This window comes from Canis aureus, chromosome 15 (genome assembly GCF_053574225.1).
Source record: "Canis aureus isolate CA01 chromosome 15, VMU_Caureus_v.1.0, whole genome shotgun sequence".
Classification (NCBI taxonomy): Eukaryota; Metazoa; Chordata; class Mammalia; order Carnivora; family Canidae; genus Canis; species Canis aureus.
The window spans coordinates 48,241,122-48,262,762 of record NC_135625.1 but is presented as its reverse complement, the minus strand read 5'-3'; the positions used below and the strand labels follow the sequence as shown (position 1 = coordinate 48,262,762).

General features: G+C 43.9%; 1 protein-coding gene across 3 annotated transcripts in view; it reads left to right on the top strand.

Moving 5' to 3' along the window:
- Positions 1-5,511: 5,511 nt before the first annotated feature.
- Positions 5,512-21,641, top strand: part of RBM33 (RNA binding motif protein 33) — a 137,897-nt gene continuing 121,767 nt past the window's right edge. For all 3 annotated transcript variants that reach the window (XM_077849541.1, XM_077849539.1, XM_077849538.1), the window contains exon 1: positions 5,512-6,221. In XM_077849541.1, the coding sequence (XP_077705667.1) occupies positions 6,179-6,221 (43 nt within the window). In that variant the 5' untranslated portion in view covers positions 5,512-6,178. The remainder of the gene's footprint in view (positions 6,222-21,641) is intronic.

Genomic DNA, 21,641 nt, shown 5'->3' with positions numbered 1-21,641 from the left:
CACTGCAGATGCCTGAGTGTGTGTCAGAGTGTGCCTGTGAAAACTGTGAGGGTTCAGGTCGAAGTGTGTGTGGGGATCAAGTGGGTAGATGTGCAGGTGCAGGGAGGGAAGAAGGGTTTGTCCCGTTGTGCTGAGGTCCTGGGACAGGCAAGGCCCTACTCCATGGACACCAGCGGGCACCCAGAAGGGTGTGGAGTGGGCTGTCACAGAGGGCGGCATCGTGAACTCCTTTTGTGATCTGGGCCAGCTAGCTCTCACCTGTAAGGTGAGACTATTTCACTGCCTTACCATAGGTGGTGTAGGGGATGAGTGAGGTTTCTGAGTTCCCTGGGGAAATGGGGCTATTTCAATGCAAGGTATGGCTTCATCAGCATCTCTGCCTTGGCCTGAAGCGGTCTGTAATCTAAGGCACTGTGCCAGTGACTAAGCTGTGCACTTTCTCCCCATGCCACAGCAAGCCAGGTACACACCCAGCTACAGACTCAAGTCTAGGAACATGCCGAGCAGTGGACATCTGTGCCTGGTGAGCCTCCTTCCCTCACCTTCATCAACTCCACTTGCACCATGAGACATCACTCTGAAGTTGCCGCAGAGCACAAAGCTTCCTAAAGACCTCACGACCCCCACCCCCGCCCAGATTCCTGAGCTTGAAATTGTAAAGTTAAGGAAGCACCTAGGTCTTCAACTGTAAAATTTGAATTCACTGTAGAGTTCCATGAGAGGAGCAGTGAAAGAAAGTTAGGTCGAATAACCTAACATTTCCCAACTTGAAACATCTCTGGATGTGGTTTATATTTTGGTGAGCATTTCCTGACCCAACTTCCAGAAATCAAAACTTGGTAAAACTGGCACAAAACATGATTTTATTTATGTAAATATTTTTTATCCACTTATGAGAGACAGAGACAGCACATGTGAGAGCACAAGCAGGAGGAGCAGCAGAGGGAGAGGGAAAAGCAGACCTCCCCCACCCTCCACTGAGCCTGGAACCTGAGGACTCAATCCCAGGACCCTGAGATCATGACCTGAGCTGAAGGCAGACACCCAAATGACTGAGCCACCCAGGTGTCCCCCCAAAATGATTTTAAAGCAAATTTCTAAAATGGATGGTGCTTTGGGAAATGCTGGCCTAGGGACTGGAGGAGCAGCCATACCCAAAGTGGACACATAACTCAGGAGCTCTGAAGACTGGCTCCTGGAGGTCATGGGGACAGTGGTGTGAGCTCTGGGAATGGTTCCATTTACAGTTGACTCTTCTAGTTCCTGTCCTGTCCTCCTGGGATTTCACCTGCAGCAACACATTTGAGGTGACCTCATGCAGATTTCTGAAGCTTCTCAACATAGCTCCATCATGTCTGGCACTGAGACCCACAAATGCCCCACATTAGCCCCTCCAAACTCCAATCTCTCAAATCATCACAACCACTGTGTTTTACTTGTGTTTCCCCCCTCTCCTACGGTCCAGAAAGTGCTTCCCGCCAGAAAGCTGGACGGTAAGGCCCACTTTGCTGGTTTCCTCTCTCTGGGTGACTGCGGTCCAGTACTGCGTGTTGTCAAATGTCAGAAAACAGTCTGTCTGGGGATCCCTGGGTGGCTCAGAGGTTGAGCGTCTGCCTTCAGCTCAGGGCGTGATCCTGGAGTTCTGGAATTGAGTCCCAAATTGGGCTTCCTAAGGAGGCTGCTTCTCCCTCTGCCTCTCTCTCTGTATCAGAAGAAAGGAAAGGAAAGGAAAGGAAAGGAAAGGGAAGGGAAGGGAAGGGAAGGGAAGGGAAGGGAAGGGAAGGGAAGGGAAGGGAAGGGGGAAGGAAGGAAGGAAGGAAGGAAGGAAGGAAGGAAGGAAGGAAGGAAGAAAGAAAGAAAGAAAGAAAGAAAGAAAGAAAGAAAGAAAGAAAGAGAAAGAAAGAAAGAAAGAAAGAAAGAAAGAAAGAAAGAAAGAAAGAAAGAAAGAAAGAAAGAAAAAACAGTGTGTCTGACATCTGTCCAGTTTTCATGTTCCAATGCGGGAAGCCTGCCTCAGCTGCGCTGGCATGACCAGATGAGGCAGTTTCTTTTTTGTTGCCCCCCCCTTTTTTTTTTTTTAAATGATTTTATTTATTCTTTTAAGGTCTTCTCTTTTTGGGATATATTTCTTAGCTGCACCACATGCAGTTAGGTGTAGATTTCTCTTAGTTTTTCTTACTGGATGCTCATCATGCTTCCTGTGTTTGTGGACTGATATCTTTCATTGGTTCTTGAAAACTCTCAGGAGTCCTCTTTTCAAATACTGACTCTTTCACTGTCTTTGTCCTCTGCACCCCACCTCCCCGCCCGAGACCTGCAGTCTGTCTCATTCGGCCCTCCCAGTTGCTAAATGCCTCACTCACGCTGTTCCATGCCTTTCCTCTCTGTGGTCCATTCTGGACAATCCTTTCCTGCATGTCCTCAACTGGGTCTCATCTGTTTACTTCAACAATTCCTTTTGTTATCCTTTCATGGAGGTATGATTGATACACAAAAACTTGCACATATTCAATGTACACAACTGGATGAGTTTGGACATGTGCACACACCTGTGATACCATCACAATTCAACAATTACATTTTTAAAGACTGTTCTCTTTTGTCCTTTTCCAATTATTTTTATTTCAAAGCAATACAAAACTTATAGAAAAGTTGAACATATGGTGACTTCAAACCCTTTTCTCTGAACCATTTGAGAACAAGTCTCTAAGTTGACACTGCATCACCCTCAACTACCTTAGTATGTATTTCCAACAAGGATTTTCTTCCTACTTATCACTTACAGTCATCAATAAGAAGTTAATTTTGTTACCTTCCTTTCCTCTTGTCCTCAGACCCTATTCATTTATGCACAAGGTCCCAGTAACAGTCATTACAGTGTGGACAGTTTCCTGCTTCCAGGCAGCAGGCTGTCCCTGTTGCAGCTCTGCTGCCCTCGCAGATGGCTTCTGGGCTCCAACCCCTCTAACACCCAGTTCTGATCCCCCGTACCCCACCTTCCACCTGCATGGAAGCACTCTCACAGTGCTGCTGTGCTGACATCCCAGTTCACCCTGAGGCTATTCCCACCTCATGCTGAGCCCACACCCTGGGGTGATGTCCTGGTATCCTGCCCAGGCTGGGACTCTCCTGTTGCACTGCCCTCCTTACCCTGGGCTGCAGTCAACAAGGGCATACTCCTCATCCTTTTGATCTCAAAAGGGCAGCTCTCTTATGGGGCAGAGTCTGATACTCAGATCTGGGTCAGCACAGCCAACTCCACCTCCTCCACTCCTGTCATGTCACCACCAGTGTCACCTAATGGCTTTAGGACAAGACTGAGGAGAAGGCTGGGAAGAAAATAACAGCTACGGGTTTCTCTGGTCACTGTGGGGTCTCCTCTTGGTTTCTCACTTTCACTCATTTCCTTACATAGTTCATGTATTTTTGTTTCTCTTCATTTCAATATCTGAGGTCCTTGAAAGGGCAATCTACAGTTTCTATTTTTCCAACTCTCAACTACAGTGGTTTCTTCTTTTGTGTGTTTTGTGATCTCTGATTTTGAGTTCATAGTTGGTTGATCTTAAACTGTGAAAAACAGGGATGTATAATTTGAGGAAGCCCTTCCAGGATCTCTGACTTAACCAGGGAGCATCATGTTCATACTCTCTCACCCCACCATAGGTCTAAAGACTTATTTGCTATTAGCAGTCCTAACAGAGGTACTTCTCTCAGGGAAACCTACTTTTCTTATATGCTCACTACTTACAGCTCAGCCCTCTCCCCCCTACCCCCGCTTCTCTCTTGATCTCCTGGACATTTGTTTTAATTTCTAAAATCCAGCAATCTAACACATTTTTTTTTCCCTGAAAAAATCTGTTTTATAGTAGGGTGGAGGGGCGCTAGACTCTTTGGTCCATGTTGGCAGAAGAGGAAAGCTTCTATATTAATTTTTAACTAAAAACAAAGCTGAATTTGTACGATTTTCAGTGGGAGATATATAAAATTATAAGTGCTCCTTAGCAGGGCTTCTTACATTCAATCACTTACACCCCTGTAATGTCACACCTGGCAGCAGCTTCATGTAAGAGGACAGAGAAGAAACACACATTGGGAGCAGGGCATTATCGGGTGCTCCTCCCTGCAGTCCACATAGGCATGCATGAGCTCCTCACTGAGCTGCGATGCAACTCAGGTGCAAGATAAGGTATAGGAGCTGCTCTGGCTTAGAGGTCCTTGACTGTGGGAACCGATACATCTTGGAACAAGTCATCTGAGTTTATCTTTTAAATTTGCAAACTCAGTTAAAAGAGAGCCTAAAGGTCTGGCTTCCTGATAGATGTTAAAAGATCATTCCATTTTCTCCAGCCAGAAGCAGTGTACCAGCTGGAGAGCATCTTTAACACAAGCAATGATGTTTTATAACACAGCTGATATCCTGACTTCATTAGGTTTCTAGGCTTGACTTTCATTAGGTTTCAACCCAAAGTGAATTCTGTTGAGAAGAAAAGGGGTTTTGTTAAACCTCTACTCACAGTAAATCATCAAGATTTGGTGTCTGTGCTCAAGTTTTTCCAGCAGGTGATTGATGAAAAAATTAAGAGATTCTGGTCCTAGAGAAATTCATTTTTAGGTTGTTCAAAACTGAGACGACAGAGTTCTTTCCTCAATTATAACCTGGCTACAAAGTATCCATGAGATTGTTTTATCTTTGTGTATTTGGTTTTTTGAACCATCCTTCTCTCTTTTTTTAAACAGATTTTTAAAATTTATTCATGAGAGGCGCACACACACAGTGAGAGTGAGAGAGAGAGAGAGACACAGGCAGAGGGAGTAGCAGGCTCCCTGCAGGGAGCCCGACGCGGGACTCGATCCCGGGTCTCCAGGATCATGCCCTGGGCTGAAGGCAGACACCCAACCGCTGAGCCACCCAGGGATCCCCAAAATAACTTTCAAAATGGTTTTGCAAAAAAATTTCAGATGAGAATTACCTACATCAGTTATTAAACCAGGAAAGCTAATTTTTTCCCAAACATTTTATTGTGCAAAACCTCAAACGTCTGCAAAAGTTCTAGAGATCTTATAGCTCGCGTCGGCTACCGCTAAGGCGCTGTCACACGCCCCTCTGTCCTCCCGTCCAGGAAGCCTCCTCCTGTGTGGACGGAGACGGAGGCTTCCCAACAGGTGTCTTATCTCCCCACGGCGCCCATGCGCTCTTCTGCTGTCACAGCCGGTTTCCTAAACGACGAAACTTTACAACGGAGCTTCTGCTGTTAGAAGCTTCAGCTTCGGGGAAATGCCCCGAAGTCCTGGGTGCACTGGCCCCGGTCCCCTCGGCAGCTGACCGCTTCCCGAGCCCCTTGGTCTTCCCGGGGCTCGCGGCCGCACGCGCCGGGAGGTCCTCGGACGGCCCCGAGCGTCGGCTCAGCCTCCTCCTCCCGCCGACCGCCCGGCCAGCCCCACCCCCCCGCCCCGGCCCCCGCCCCGCCGTCATAGTCCAGGTGTGCAGTCCGCTGCCAACAAGCACACAGGGCTGCCTCAGCCCCGCGCCCTCTCCCTCACCGCACTTACTACCACCTCGTGTTCCGACCGCTCCGCCCGCTCAGGCTCAGGAGCGCCGACCCCCGCCGACCTCCCGGGCCCCGCGCGTCCGCGAAGCACCTGCCGCGGGCCTCCGACGCGGCCCCGCCTCACCGAGCTCGCCCCGCCCACCGCTCCGCGGGCCGCCGGCCGGAAAGCGCGGCGCCAACTGCTGCAAAGCGCCGTACGACAGAACCCGGGACCGGACTACGGCCGGCAGCCGCCGCCGCCGCCGCCGCCGCCGCCAACGCCAACCCTGCGGCTGCAGGAGCCGACCGCCGCGGCCACCCGCCTGCTCGCCCTCCGCGCTCGCCCTGCGTCCCTCGAGGCGGCCCGGAGCCGCCGCGCCGCGGAGGCGGCTCGCGCCCGCCCTGCCGGTCGCCATCATCCCGGCGTGCACCGCGGCGGCGGGCGGGCCGGCGGCCATGTTGCGATAGTCTGTTGTTTTCTTCCTGCGGAGGAGCCGGGACGGAGTGGCCGCGACTGCCGGCCTCGTCGCCCTGTCCCGGTCCCGGCGCGCCGCCCCCCGTCCCCCACCGCGCGTCCCCGGGCCCCGGCCGGCCGGCGGCCCACCGGCTGGCTTGGCGGGGCGCGCCCGAAGGCCGGGCCCGCGAGCACCATGGCGGCCGCCCTGGGAGCGGGCGGAGGAGCCGGCGCAGGAGGTACGTGAGCCGCCCCGCGCTGGGGGGACGGGCCGGGGCCACCTCGGGCCGCGTCGGCCTGGGGCCCGGGAGCCTGCGGGCGGCAGCCATGGGCCCCTCGGCGAGGCGGCGGCGGCGGCGGCGGCGGGGGACGCGAGGCCGGTGCGGGCGTGCGGGGCGCCGGGCTTGTCGCGGGAGGAGGCTCCGGGCCGCTCCGCTGGGCTGTCGGCCGGGCCGGGCCGGGCCGGGCCGCGGCGGGCGGGGTGGGCGGGCCCCGCTGTGCGGGCGTGTGGGGCCTGCGGCGCTCAGGAGCCCGGGTCGGTGCCGAGAACCCCGGCCGGGCGTGCGCCCTGCGTGAGCGCCTCGCGGTCCGACCGACGTCCCCCGGCGCTCGGTCAGCAGGGGCCGGGCCGGGCCGGGCCGGCGGGGCAGCCTCAGCACCGGCTCGGGCGCCGGACGCGTTCCGGGCAAAGTCTCTCGGGGGAGCTCACGCTTTGTTGATGCAGTGTGTTTTAAAGACCTTAAACATGGAAAAATCCTTGAAAGTGGCTGACGATGATTCGAAGGTGTTGGTCTGAGGGACCTTAGGCGGTCAACTGTCTGGACGAAAGCTTTGGGCACGCGTCATGGAAGCAGCGTCCAGGCGTCCGCTCCCGAGATCTTCGTAGCAGCGCGTTGCGGTGATCCTGCTTAGAACTTTGCTGGGAGTAGGAAAACGTTTGGCGGAGTGAAGAGACCACGGGGTTTGCGCTCACAAGTGCCCCTCCGGGCCTGTGGTTTGGTGCGCACCGCCTCTGCCCGACAGCTGATTTCTGCTTGTCAGACGTGAGGCTCCCCAGTCAGGATTTGGAGATGCACGTGCACCTCCCTTGGTTACTTTCTGGGGGTCAGTGAGGCTCCTCGGTTAGGATTTGGGGATGCAGGTGCACCTTCCTTGGTTACTTTCTGGGGGTCAGCAGCACGTGTTCTGTTCATTCTCTAAGGGCAGCCAGAGGATTGCTGGGTGCTAAAGTGCACACCCTGCTCAGTGGGGTTTCAGAAGCTGTGTCATGTATGAAGACATGTGTCTTGGCATGTTCTTTCAAGTTACTCGTTTGTAATTTGTAAGATAGTAAATGTCCGTGTCCTCGATACTTTTGAGTCTAGAAAGTTTGGTAATTGCTATTTTAGGGCCCCATGCAGGCTTTATGCTTGATGTTTGCAGTTTTTCCTTCCATTTCATCCTGGTTTCCCCTTGCTCTAGACTAAAGCCAAAGTCCTCAGAGGTGTGGGAGTTCTGTATGACCTGGCTTCTAGGACCTCACCGGTAGGCACACTGCTCCCGCTCTCATTTTGTGCTCACTAGCCAGGCCTCAGGCTACTGTGAGGCCTTCTTATCTAAACTATGTCCACTTCCTGCTGGGGAGCCTCCCTTCTTCTGTTCTGTGGTAGGCTCCTTTTCTTCAGAACATGGATCCTAGTTGGTAATTTAATTTCTTTAAAAAAAAAAATCTCCCTTTCCCCTAGTCTAAGCCCCCTGAGGACAGGAATGCTGGCTGTTTTACCTTCCTCTTATTCCAACTTCTTGGTAAATTGTATATATTCAACAGATAATTTGACAAATGAGTGAATTAAAGTATGAAATGTTTTCCTTATGGATCTTCCTATATCATTTTCTGTGCATATGTAAGTTGAGGATTTTTAGCTTTGTGGCCTTTTATGATATAAACAGAATCATGTAATCTGTAGTTTGCTTTTATTCACTTAAAAATAGGTCCTGGGGATAGAGAGGGCACCTGGGTGGCTTACATGGTGAAGTGTCTGCCTTTGGGTCAGGTCATGATCTCAGGGTCCTGGGATTGAGCCCCACATCGGGCTCCCTCCCTGCTCACTGGGGAGTCTGCTTCCTCCTCTCCCTCTGCCTCTCCCCTTGTGTCAGGGGCACACAGTTGTGTGCACCCACTCTTGTTCAAATAATAAAATTCAAATAAGTAAATAAAAGAAAAAGAAAAAAAAAAAGGTCCTGGGGATCTTCCATGTCAGTAGGTGAGAGTTTTATGGATCCACTATTGATCATTTAACCTTTTTTTTTTATTGATGGGCATTTCAGATATTTCTACTTTTTCACTACTGTGAAAAATACTGTGTTAAACACCTATAGACACAACATAGTGTGCTTATGCAGATGTTTCTGGAGAACAGATGCCTTTGGAAGTGGAACTAATGTGTTTCAAGTTATATATATTTCAAGTATTGATAGCTGTTACAGGTTGTCCTTAAAAACAAGTTGGTACCACTAAATCCTCCTCAGTGTCGGAAAACCCCGTTTCCCATACCCTAAGAGTATTTTTAAAAATTTTTGTTCATCTTTGGACAGAAAAATAGCCTTACTGTTGTATTTTCATTATCTCCAGAGAAGTTAGGCATATTTTCATATATTATTTTTCTGTGGATTGCATGTTTATATCGTTTCCCTTTTTTTTTATTAGGCAGTTGATCTCTTTAATTATTTCTCATTCTTTGTATACTGCATCAGGATTATTAATCCTTTTAAAAATGTGCTTGTCCTATACATAGCTTTTTTTTAAACTTTAGTATATGGAAGTTCAAAATTTTTACTTTGTAAAATATGTCCTTTATTTTTGTAAGTATTTTTTTTCTTTTTGTAATGGTGTCTCTGTGCCAAGAGTTTGTTTATGGTTTTAACATTTTATGCTTCAGTGCTTTTTATTTATTTTTTATTTTTTTTAAGATTATTTATTTATTTATTCATAGAGACACAGAGAGAATGAGAGGCAGAGACACAGGCAGAGGTAGGAGCAGGCTCCATGCAGAGAGCCCGACGTGGGACTCAATCCAGGGTCTCCAGGATCACGCCCTGGGCTGCAGGCGGCACTAAACCGCTGCGCCACCGGGGCTGCCCTCAGTGCTTTTTATAATTCGCTTTTATTCCATATAGAATTTTACTTTGGGTGTCGTGTGCATTTGGGACTTAAAACAGTTCTAATATGATATATTGAATTCTCTGTCTTTTCTGTCTTTGTAGTATATTTCCATTAAGAGTTTTTTAGAATTATTGTTTTGTAGTGTGTGTGCATATATATATGTGGGTATGTATGGGCATATGTTATGTATCTGTGATGGCATGTTCTTTTTCAGAAATTTCTTGATTAGCCTGTGCATTAAAAAAAATGTATTTCAGAATCATTAACCACATTCTACAAAGAATTCTACTGGAATTTTTATTTGAGATTGCATTGAGTTTATTTACATAATTTGAGAGTGGTTAATATTTTTAAAATATGGTTTCTTTTATCTAGTAACAAAGTGTCTCTGTGAAGCTTTTCTTTTTTTGTCAGTAAGTAATCTACCAAATGTTTGTTGAGTAACCTATTCTGTGTTGGGCACTGGTCTAGGGGGCTGGGGTACATAGATCCCTACCCTGTGAAACTTATATTAGTAAAAAAGAATTTTTTTAAAGATTTATTTCAGAGAGAGAGTGCTCATGTGGGGGTGGGGTAAGGGGGAGAGGGAAGCCAGAAGGAGTCCTATGTGGGGCTCCATCTCCTGACCCTGAGACCATGACTTGAGCTGAAATCAAGAGCCCGACACCTACCCAACTGAGCCATTCAGGTGCCCCAGTAAAACTTCTTTATATAGTTCTTTCACATTTGTTACTCTTTATTCTTAGATATTTTGTATTTGTCATAGTGGATGGTGTGGTTTTTTTATCTTACTACATTCTCTCTTTTGTTATTGATTTACTAGAGAAAAGCTTTTAAAAAATACAGTGGAATTACATACAGCTGGTTTTTGAAATCTGTTTTTAATAGTTTGGTACTTTAGATGTTCTAGTTAGTTGTACCTGCGGCGTCTCTTATTCTCATATTTATAGCTCTCATTTCTTTTTCTCCTACTTGTTTCAGAGACTTTCATTATCAAGCTCTCCAGTATGATGTTGAAGACTATGGGTGATGACAGGCATCTCTGTCTTATCTTGTTCTGAGTTTTAACAAGTGTTCTTTTAATGTTTTGCCATTAAATATGGTGTTTACTGTAGGTTTCTGCTAGTTACTGTTTTTTTTTTTTTTTTAGTGAAGAAAATTGTTTTTTGAGTTGGGCTTTTAATTTTATCAAATACTTTTTCTGCATCTATTGGGATGATCTATGAGACCCCTTCTTTATTTATTTATTTTTTAATATTTTATTTATTTATTCATGAGAGACAGAGAGAGAGAGAGAGGTAGAGACACAGGCAGAGGAAGAAGCAGACTCCATGCAGGGAGCCTGATGTGGGACTTGAGCCAGGATCACGCCCTGGGCCAAAGGCAGACGCCAAACCACTGAGCCACCCAGGGATCCAGAGACCCTTCTTTAATCTCTTAACATGTTATATTGATAGATTCTGCTGCTGATCCAACCTTGCATTCTTGGGCTCACAATCTTCTGCATGTTTTGTTCTTTTTAATGTATTGTTGGATTTCATTTTAGGATTTGTGTATGATCATAAGAAAGATTGGCTTATAGTTTTCTTCTTTTGCATTTGTGTGTGCATGTGTACTATCCTTTTTAAAAATGAAATGCTGGTTTCCTAGAATGAGTTGTGAAGTTTTATGGGACAGTGTAAAAAAAAAAAAAAATTCTCTATATTAAATGTTGGAAGAACTCTTGTCTGCAAAGCCATTGGGTCAGGTAGCTCTTTATTTTTCAGTTTCTTTTACAATTATTGGTCTCTTTAGGTTTTTAAAAATCTCTGGGTCATTTTTTTAAGTGTATTTATTATTTGTTTAATCTCTACACCCCAAATGGGGCTTGAACTCATGATCCTAACATCAAGAGTTGCATGCTCTTCTGAGCGAGTGAGCCAGGTCCCCCTCTAAAGGTTAGTTTTGATAATTTTTTTTGAAAAATAATTTTTTTATGTTTCTATTTTCAAAATGTATGGTTCAGCACTACCATTTCTAGTGTGTTAAAGGTAAATTTTTTGAAGCTCATGTCTGAACAAATTCTTTATTATACTTGATTGATGATTTGGTTGGGCCTAGAATTCTAGATTTGAGTTCATTTTCCTTATATTTTTAGTAGTATTACTGTGTTTTTCTTGCTTCCAATTCTGCTGTTGAAAAGTCTAATGGCATTCTAGTTCATTTGTATGTGACCTTTTTCTCTCCCTGAAGGATTTAACAATTCCTTCTCAGTGTTCTAAAATTTCATTAGCATAAGTCTTCTTACTGTTTTGCAGTTGGTGGACACTTCAGTCTGGAAATATATATCTTCAGTTCTGTGAAATTATCTTGTATTTTTCTGCCTTTCATTTCCTCTGTTCACACCTTCTGAAACCCTTATTATTGGTTTCTGATGCTTCAATTATGTACAAAACATAAGAATAATGTTACAGTTCATTAAGATGCTTTTGGGAGGATAGATACTTTGGTAGTTGTTGGAGGGAAGTAAAAGGTTATGTAACTAAGGTTGGGAAAGTGCAGCACTTAGGGCTGCCCTGGGGCGGTGGGCAGGCCTGCAGCTGCTGGTGGGCCTTTGCTCCAGGGATGCTCCGAGGCTGCCACTCCTTCAGTAGGAGGAATTTTGTTCCTCTTAGGCCAAATGCTGTTTGACCAAAGACTGTTCTAATGTCTTCTTGGTAATTCTAGTTTTTTTTTTCCTGTTCCCACTGTTGCTGTAGCTGTATCTCACTGCATTACTTAAAAATTTTTTTCCTATTTTTCTGGTGTCTGGAGACGAGATTGCTTTCTTTTGGAAAAGAAGCCTTGTACTCGCCTTTTCAACCACAAACTTCTTTAGCTGTTTTAGCACTGGCTAAATGTGGGTCCGCTATCCTCCATCTTTTGATATTCTCTCCTTTTTTTTTTTTTTGAAAGAAAATGGAACTCATAAATTTATATGTAATTCCATCTTTAATATGTTAACTAAGTCAATTAAGAAAAGACAATGTAATTCAAAGAGAGTATGTGTTGGAGACCACCAGATTGCAGCCTGCACTTCAGCAACTGCCTGAATAATCTTCCTACCTAACCATCAATGAAGTCATAGTTGCCCTATAATATTTTAGATAGGAAATCAGAGTGTATATTACTAAAGTTGCTTCCTAAGTAAAAATGTAAGAGTGCTGTACTTGGTGTTTGGTAGACTTGAGTTTAAATCTGGTTTTGTTTACTGACTTTGGTTAGTCTTGGTAACCTATGTAAAACATAGGTTTTACATCCTATGTAAAAGGATGATTTGCAGTTGGATTAAAGGAGAAAACCCAGGTATAAAGGATGACTTGTTGAAGTATAAAATGAAGCCTCTCTTTAGCTCTTCAGTAGTGCTGGGATTATTTGAGTTTTATCAGTCTGTTTCAATCAGAACAAAAGCAATGCTATGCATTCCAGGTATGAAGCTATTTTAAATACTGGAATTAGAGGCTTATACAAACCTTGGAAAAGTGGAGGTGCAGTGGTCAGGAAAACTTTCTGATAATCTCAACAGGGTTGTCAGGAATTTTGCCTGGGAGTCCTGTGACCCTAAAGATTCCTGGAGAAGCTTGTGGGCCTTCTTGGTCTGCAGCACTGCAGATGTTGACTTTTTTTTTTTTTTTAATTTTTTAAATTTTTATTTATTTATGATAGTCACACAGAGAGAGAGAGAGAGAGAGGCAGAGACACGGGCAGAGGGAGAAGCAGGCTCCATGCACCGGGAGCCCGATGTGGGATTCGATCCCGGGTCTCCAGGATCACGCCCGGGGCCAAAGGCAGGCGCTAAACCGCTGCGCCACCCAGGGATCCCCAGATGTTGACTTTTGACTCCCAAGGAGTCACCACCCACCATTCCACGTCCCTGACAGCCTCATGTCCCTGAAAGCCTTGTGTGTGCCGTGTGTGTGTGTGTGTGTGTGTGTGTGTGTGTGTTTTGTCTGCTGCCTCTGTGACACCTGAGGATAACTGTAATGATAACTGGGACTCAGACCTCCTGTGACTGTCTTCCCTTGCACAGTTGAACTCAGAACCACACAAAGAAAGGCTTTGGGAAGTGTATTCCTGCATTTCCTCTGCACCATTTTTGCGAGTATGGTGATCACAGCACACTGTTAACTTAGTTCTGTGGAAGGCAAAGGAGGGATTGGTAGGTGGACTGTACTTTTCTTTGACGTTTTCCCCCCTAAATTTCACCCATTTAGCAACTGATCATCAGTTTAGAGGGTTTCACTTTTTTAAAAAAAGTTCTAGATTCTTGGGAAAAGAAATGGGTATCATTTCCTCTGATTCTAAGTCATGATGAGAATATCCACTTGGCTGAGCTCAGACCACTTGTCCTCTTTCAGACTGCCCAGGATGATAGAGAATCAAGGACCTAGCTTTTATAGTTTCCATATTGGGACGCAGAGCCCTGTCTTCTATTAGGACTTGTGCTGTGATTGATTTCCAAACACAGTAGGGAGAAATTCAGTTGTAAGACAGGCTAATGGTCCATGTGTACTATACTTCGTAAACAAAATAGAAAGTTCATTTTGGGGAGAACCTGTTCGGGGGCCCATATGTATAAGAGATTATTTATTTTTAATTTGGGGGGGAGGGGGCAAAGGGGGAGAGAGAGAATTCCAAGTAGGCTCCACATCCAGCACGGGAGCCAGATGTGCGGGGCCTAATCCCACAACCCTGAGATATGACTGAAATCAAGAGTCCAAAGCTTAACAAACTGAGCCATCCAGGTGCCCCAGGTGAGAGATTGTTAAGACAATGACTACAAATTATTTTCCAAACAACATAAGTCGATCTAAATATATTGCTTGGTTACTCAATTTGGTGGTTTTACTCTGTAGGGCCAGTATGTTCTCTTTCAAAGGTCTTGAACATTACCCTGGTTGTTTTCTAAGTTATGGTCTAGATTTACTCGCCTATAAAATATGGAATTTTGACTGTTAGTGATTCAGAACATGAGCGTATCATACATGAGAATGATATTGAGGCAAAAGAAAGAAGGTTGAGAACCTTTGGACTAGAAAAAGATTGGCAAACTTTATCTCAGAGGGCAAAATAGTAAATATTTTAAGCTTTCCAGATCACATGGCTCCTGTTGCAATTACTGTCTTGCCACTGTAGCTTGAAAGCAGCTATGAACAGTATGTAATTGAATTGGTATATTGTTTCAATAAACTTACTTATATAAACAGGCAGTAGCCAAATTTGGACAGAAATGGGTGGTAGACTGCTTGGCCTGTGGACTGTTATTTGCTGACCCTTGGATTAGGCAGTTGGCTAGAACCCTGTTCACGCTAATGTTCTATATTGTTTCTAAGTCAAGTTCCAGGCTCCCGGGAAAGAGGAAATAGTGAGAATGCTAAGAGAGTTAGGTTGGTTGTAAACCTCTGGTTGCGGTGTGATTGAAAGGCGTAAAAATTCTAGTAGATACCAGTAGTTTTGCTCTAAGGAAAAGTGCTCCCTTACGGAAATATCTGTCCAGCATGATGTTTAGCCTTTCAGGGAGAGACTGTAGGTGAGGGCACGGACCACGCTTGTCTTGCCAAGCTTATCTTCTCCTGGGTGGTCAGGGATGTGTGGTTCTTGCTTCAGCTGGACTGAGGTGGACACCTTTTGTTCTCTTGGTTCTTCTCAGTGTGACCGATATAAATTACAACTTTACAAAAAGGATTTGTCTGTGTTCTAAAGGTGAACAGAAGGGAAATGACTGTAGGAAATGAAGAATAATAAAAACAGGCCTCGAGGTCTTGTCTCAGTTTATTTTCTAGGATTTCGAGTCATAGTTCTTCCATCTTCATTTTTACATTCCATATTCCAGGGGGCAAGAAAATATGCTCTTGCTTCCTGCATGTTAGGTGTGGTCTTTGTCCATGCACAGGTTCACCCATATTGAGAACTGCTCTTATGTCTTCTTGGGAATTCTAGTTGTTTCCTTTCCCATTGTTGCTGTAGCTGTATCTCACTGCGTTACTTAAAATTTTTTTTTCTATTTTTTTGGTGTCAGGAGACGAGATTGCTTTCTTTAGGAAAAGAAGCCTTTGTACTCACCAAATTTTAAATTTTAAATCTTTTTTTTTAAGATTCTATTTATTTATGAGAGAGAGAATGAGACAGAGACACAGGCAGAGGGAGAAGCAGGCTCAATGCAGGGAGCCCGACGTGGGACTTGATCCTGGGTCTCCAGCCCTGGGCTGAAGGCAGCACTAAACTGCTGAGCCACCCAGGCTGCCCTGTACTTGCCTTTTCAACCACAAACTTCTTTACTCAGTGCTTGCGTAAACTTACACCTGGGCTGAGATTCCCAGCAGGTCTCCTCTGGGACCTCATTGCCAGTCATTTCCCCCTCTTTGCTTCCCCTTCACGTTGGATCACTTTCCCTTGCCATTCAGACATCTACACATGATGAGCTTGCTCCTACATTAAAAACAAAACAAAACAAAAAAAAGCCAAACACCTTTTCTCTCTTACAGATGGTCCCCTTCAAGCATCTGTTCCATGTTCATACATTGTGGCCAAAGTGTCTTGAGAGGATATCTAGACCTGTATAAAGCAATACTATCTGGGTCTCTCTCACTTCCTATTGACCTGTGTGCTGGGAGAAATCATTCAGTAAAATAAACTGTAAAGAATAGCATGATAAACCTATTAATCTCACAGCTGGAATTAGCATTTAACCTTTGGTCACATTTGCATCAGGTGTTTTAAATGAAGGACAGTGTTACAGACAAGGTCCCCATTATGCTTTGCATGATTGCCTAACTCTTCTCCGGAGTCACACACTAATCCGGAATTTGGTGTATTTCCGATCTCTATTTATGTTAGGTATCAATGTCAAGATGTTAATAAATACTTTGACATATACGCATTCATAACCAATATGTAGTATTTATTTTATGCCACAAAGGTTAGCCTTTGCATATGTCATTTTGTATTTTTACCAATGTGTCTTTGGTTTAGGATTGTCAGAGGAAAAAGAGGTAAATGCATGTAGATTTTTGCCAGATATTGTCAGATACAATTTTGTGTAGGGTTTGTGCCATTTTGCATAGCTACCGCTAGTCAGTGAGAATGCTTATATCTCCACACACTCATCAGCAATATTTGGTGAGATGTTTCGAGTCCTTGTCAGAAGTAGAAAATTATTAATTCATAGTTTAAAATATCTCTTATGAAATGAAAAACTTATTATGGAGAACATTTCAACTTAAAAATAATTGCATAGTTCCTGTATGTCCATCATCTAGTTACAACAATATGAAATGATGGCCACTCATATTTTCATATATATTCCACCTTCTTACTCTTGTCCCCGTGAAACACTAACTCCCCATTTCCCCTCCCCATGTCCCCTGGCACCCACACTGTACTTTTTGTCTTTATGATTTCACCTACTCTTGGGACCTTGTATAAGGGCAGTCATACAGCTTTTCTGTTTTTGTGAATGGCCTATTTCACCTAGCATAATGCTGTCAAGGTTCATGTTGTAGCAGGTGTCAGAATTTCCTATGACTACATGTCCCGTTGTATGGCTAGACTACATTTTATCTATTTATGCATTGATGGATACTTGGATTGCTTCCACCTTTTTGTTATTGTAATTCTGCCATGAACATGGGTGTATAAATACCTCTTCAAACTCGTGTTTTCATTGCTTGTTTATGTACACCCAGAAGTGGAATTGTCACAGCAGTCATTGGATTTAGGGCCCATCCCAATCCAGCATGACCTTATCTTAACAATTATATCTGTAATGATCCTTTTTCTATAAGGTCACATTGTGAGATTCTATTATTTATTTATTTATTTTAGATTTTTAAAAAAATATATTCATGAGAGACACACAGAGGCAGAGACATAGGCAGAGGGAGAAGCAGGCTCCATGCAGGGAGCCTGATGTCAGACTCGATCCCGGAAATCCTGGATCACAGCCTGAGCCAAAGGCAGACGTTCAACTATTGAGCTACCCAGGCGTCCCTGTGAGGTTCTATTGAACAGGTTCTTGGCACAGAGCTCCTGAAACCCTTTGAATTTATTGCCTTTGTATGCCAATGAACGACTCACTTTTTTGGGGGGATTTACCTAGGTAGCTTCAGGATGGAGGCCAATTGCCTAAAAAACAACCACATGTTTAAAGGATTAGAATTTTCAGCTTCTGCCTCATTTCCTGGGAGGTAGGAGATGAGCTGGAGATTGAGTACTGTCATCTTTGGTCAGTAGTTTAAGTCATGCCTAGCTAATGAGACCATAAAAATCCCTCAGTGAAAGGTTTTGGGATAGCTTCATATCCCTATGTTGGGAGAGTGGCATACCCTTACCATGGGGACGTAGGATTTTGCATTTGGACCCTTCCCAGTTTTGTCCCACTTATATCTGGCTCTTCATTTTTATCCTTTATAATAAACTGTCATAGTAAGTATCCTGTTTTCCTGGGTTCTGTGAGGGGTTCTGTAAACCGTTCAGTTGAATTATTTAAGCTGGGGGAAGGGTGATTGTGGGAACCCCTGAATTTGTAGTTGGCCAGTAGAAGTGTGGGTAGTCGGGGCACCCCATTTGCAGTTTACAGGTGAAGTGGGGCAATCTTGTGAGACTGAGCCCTCAACTTGTCTGCTAACTCCACATTATGAGGGTCAGAATGGAATGGAATTGTTCCAACATCTGCTTAGTATCTGAAAATCAGAGACTATTCAGTACTGGTACAGTTAGTTAGCAAGTCATACTTGCTTTTTGTATTACAGAAGTTGACTGGTATATAATAAGACCCATGTGACATTTTAAAAACCAAACTCATTACCTTCTACCCATACTCAACCCCAAAATAAAGCACATTTATCAATCAATTCACATCCCACAAACATTCTGGGTTTGAAGTACTGATGTTTTCTTTGACTTCTCTTTTGTCCTTGTCAGTTAACATGGCTTGGAGTTTTTTTTTTTTTTTTTTAAAGATTTTATTTATATATTCATGAGAGACACACAGAGAGGCAGATTCTAGGCAGAGGGAGAAGCAGGCACCATGCCGGGAGCCCAATGTAGGATTCGACCCCGGGACTCCGGGATCACGCCCTGAGCTGAAGGCAGATGCTCAACCACTGAGCCTCCCAGGCGTCCCTGACTTGGAGTTTCTAAATGGACAGATTCTGGGGTGCCTGGGTGACTCAGTTGGTTGAGCTTCTGACTTGATTTCGGATCAGGTCATGGTCTGAGTGGTGTGGTTTTGAGCTCTGAGTTGGGCTCCACCAACTCAACTCAGTGAGGAGTCTGCTTAAGTTTCTCTTTCTCCCTCTCTGCCTAACACCCCCCCCCCCCCGACCCCCGCTCATGCTCACTTGCTCTCTCAGTCTCTAAAAAAACTAAATCTTAAAAAAAAAAAAAAAAAGATTCTGGTTTATCCATTGTCTTATTCTCCCATCTATTCCTTACTGTGATGCTAGCCAGGGCTTGTTTTGTTTTGGTTTGTTTTTACTTGATTTGTAGTTCTTTGTTGTTAAGATCATTGTTTATCATCAGTTCAGTCATTGCTGCTTTTTGTTGCTAAATAATTTTTCTAAACTACGATCATGTTGCATATTAAGTGTAGTTTCTCCCATTGATTCTTCAGGAATGCCCCGAATCTACCTTTTCTGCATTTATTTTTCCTGTTGCTTCTCTCCATGAATGGCTGTTTCAGACCTCCTGAACTACTCACAGTCTTCTGGGCTTACACAGCACTCTTCACCCTCTTTGCTCTCTTCCCCGTATGCCCATCTGCTTGTCAAAAATCTAGCCATTAGTCTTCCTCTCTGTTACTGCCTAGTCTGTGAAACTTTCCCTTGCCCTTTCCCTCAAAATGTCTCCTCGGTTGATACATTTTTACTTGAATTACCGTCATTCCATTGATTTTTTTACCTCAGTGGCTTTAAAAACTTTAAGTAGGCTGCGCACCCAGCATGGAGCCCAGTGTAGAGCTTGAACTCAACTACCCTGAGATCAAGAGTCATCGTATGCTTACCTGCCTTAGCCACCCAGGTGCCCCTTCAGTGGCTTTTTCTGCTGATAAATTTAAATAGTGTGAAATTTCATACTTCATTAAGAACATCATACCATCCTGTTTTTAAGTTAGCACATTATATGTTCAGATGTGTGCACAAATTAACATTTGGATTGATGTTCACTTGATGTTGTGATTTTTTTTTTTTTTTTTTTTTTTTTTTGAGAGAGAGCTTTAGCTGAGTATGGGGGAGGTTTAGAGGGGGAGGGAGAGAGAGAATCTTAAATATGTTGCACACCCACCACAGAGCCAGAAATTGGGATCCATCTGACCCTGAGGTATGACTATTTTTTTTTTTTTAAGATTTTATTTATTCATGAGAGACACAGAGAGAGAGAGGCAGAGACAGTTAGAGGGAGAAGCAGTCTCCATGCAGGGAGCCCAATGCAGAACTCCATCCTGGGACTCCAGGATCATGCCCTGGGCCAAAGGCAGGCGCCAAATTGCTGAGCCACCCAGGGATCCCTGAGATCATGACTTGAACAGAAATCTGGAGTCGGACACGTAACCACCTGAGCCACACAGGTGCTCTCTTATCTGATGGGAGAAATTTAAGGTGATTTTAATACCATCTTTGTACCTTTTTGTTATTCCAAGAAGTTTTTATAATAACTATATTACTTGAGTAAGTATAGGTTGTTATTGTAAGAGAGAAAATAGGTTCTGTAAAAATGTAACGAAGAATACAGAAGACAATCTATAATTCCATACAGAAAGATAATTACCATTAGCAGTTTTGCTTGTATCCTTCCAGATGCACATGCACCCATATTTTACATGTAAAGTGGTGCATTATAAAGCATGATATTGTGGAATGTTTTCCTCCCACATTATATTATTGAAGACATTTTTCCATGTCAGGTAATATAGCAATACTAGTGATAGTTCTTATTGCTGCCTAGTATATAATTGCAGGACTGTATTTTAATTTTACCTTTTTGTTGTCTTTTATTGGATATTTGCTTGGTTTCCACTTTTCCCTTGTTGATAAAACATTCCTTGGTGAGTGTGAGCATCCTTATTCATACTATCTATCTACATTCTCTGGTTGGATAACAACAGACTTTCAAAGTCTTAAAGAGTCCCCAAGACTATTCTAGAGTATCTGTGAGGTCTGTTTTCATAAGAGTGCTAAGACCTGATGTGCCTTTTTTACTGTGCTTACATTTGCACCAATGTTGCAAAAGTAATGGTGACTCAGTTTGTTGCCTCAACATGAATCAAGGCAGTGGCCACAAACTTAAAAGTCAAGCCACATACAAAAAAAAAAAAAAAACAAACAAAAAACAAAAATAACAGGTTTTGTTTAGGAAGATCCTTGATGAAGCAGTAAAAGTTATTAATTTTATTAATTTTGGGCAGCCCCGGTGGCTCAGTGTTTAGTGCCTGCCTGCCTTCAGACCAGGGCGTGATCCTGGAGACCCGGGATCGAGTCCCACGTCAGGTTCCCTGCATGGAGCCTGCTTCTCCCTCTGCCTGCCTCTCTCTGTGTCTGTCACGAATAAATAAATAAAATCTTAAAAAAAATTATTAGTCTTGATCCTGAAGTACATTTAAAAAATATTTTTTGGGGGGCACTTGGGTGGCTCAGTTGTTTTAAGTGTCCAACTTGATTTCGGCTCAGGTCATGATCTCAGGGTTTTGAGATCAAGCCCTGCAGTGGAGCCTGCTTAAGATTCTCTTTTCTCTGTCCCTCTCCACCACCCCCCCCCCTTAAAAAAAAAGGGGAAAAAAAAGGTTTATGTCAAAATGGGAAGTATACATAAGGTATTTCTGTTACTACCACCTGTGGCCTGTAGGGAAAGTACTTTTCTGATTGAGTTGAGCTGAATTTGCTGTTTTTTGTTTCGCTTTGTATTTTTTCATAGAACACCAGTTTTACTTGAAAAGACAACTGATAAACGAATTGTTCAGACTAGTATTTGGCAGATGTTTTCTTGCAAATGAAGTGAGCTTGTCTATTCAAGGAAACAACTGACAGTATTGATTGCCAATGAGAAAATCCAAGCTTTCAAGTAAAAATAGAATTTTGGAGAAGTTGTATTTGCTATGGTGAATTTGAAAACATCCCAATATTTGAAGATTTTTCTGATGAAATTGGTGGTGCTATTAACAAATGTAATTTTTGATATTAAGTAATGAAAGGTGTTTACATTTGTAAGAATAGCATAACTTAGTGAACACTTTTTTTAAGATGTTACATAATTACGTTAAAAGATATATTTACAGTGCAAGACATACTAGTGCATTTTAACAGGTGAGAGTACAAGATGTTCATTGATAAGGCTTCGGATTCTGCTTTGCAAATAGCCTTTAAGAAACCACCACTTGTTGAGTTATTGGCATAGTATCAAGAGTATCTGAAATTAATTATCTGAAAACGTTATTAACACTCTTGCAACTTCACATATATTTGGAGTCAGATTTCTTTCATGCACTTCTATCAGAGCAATATAT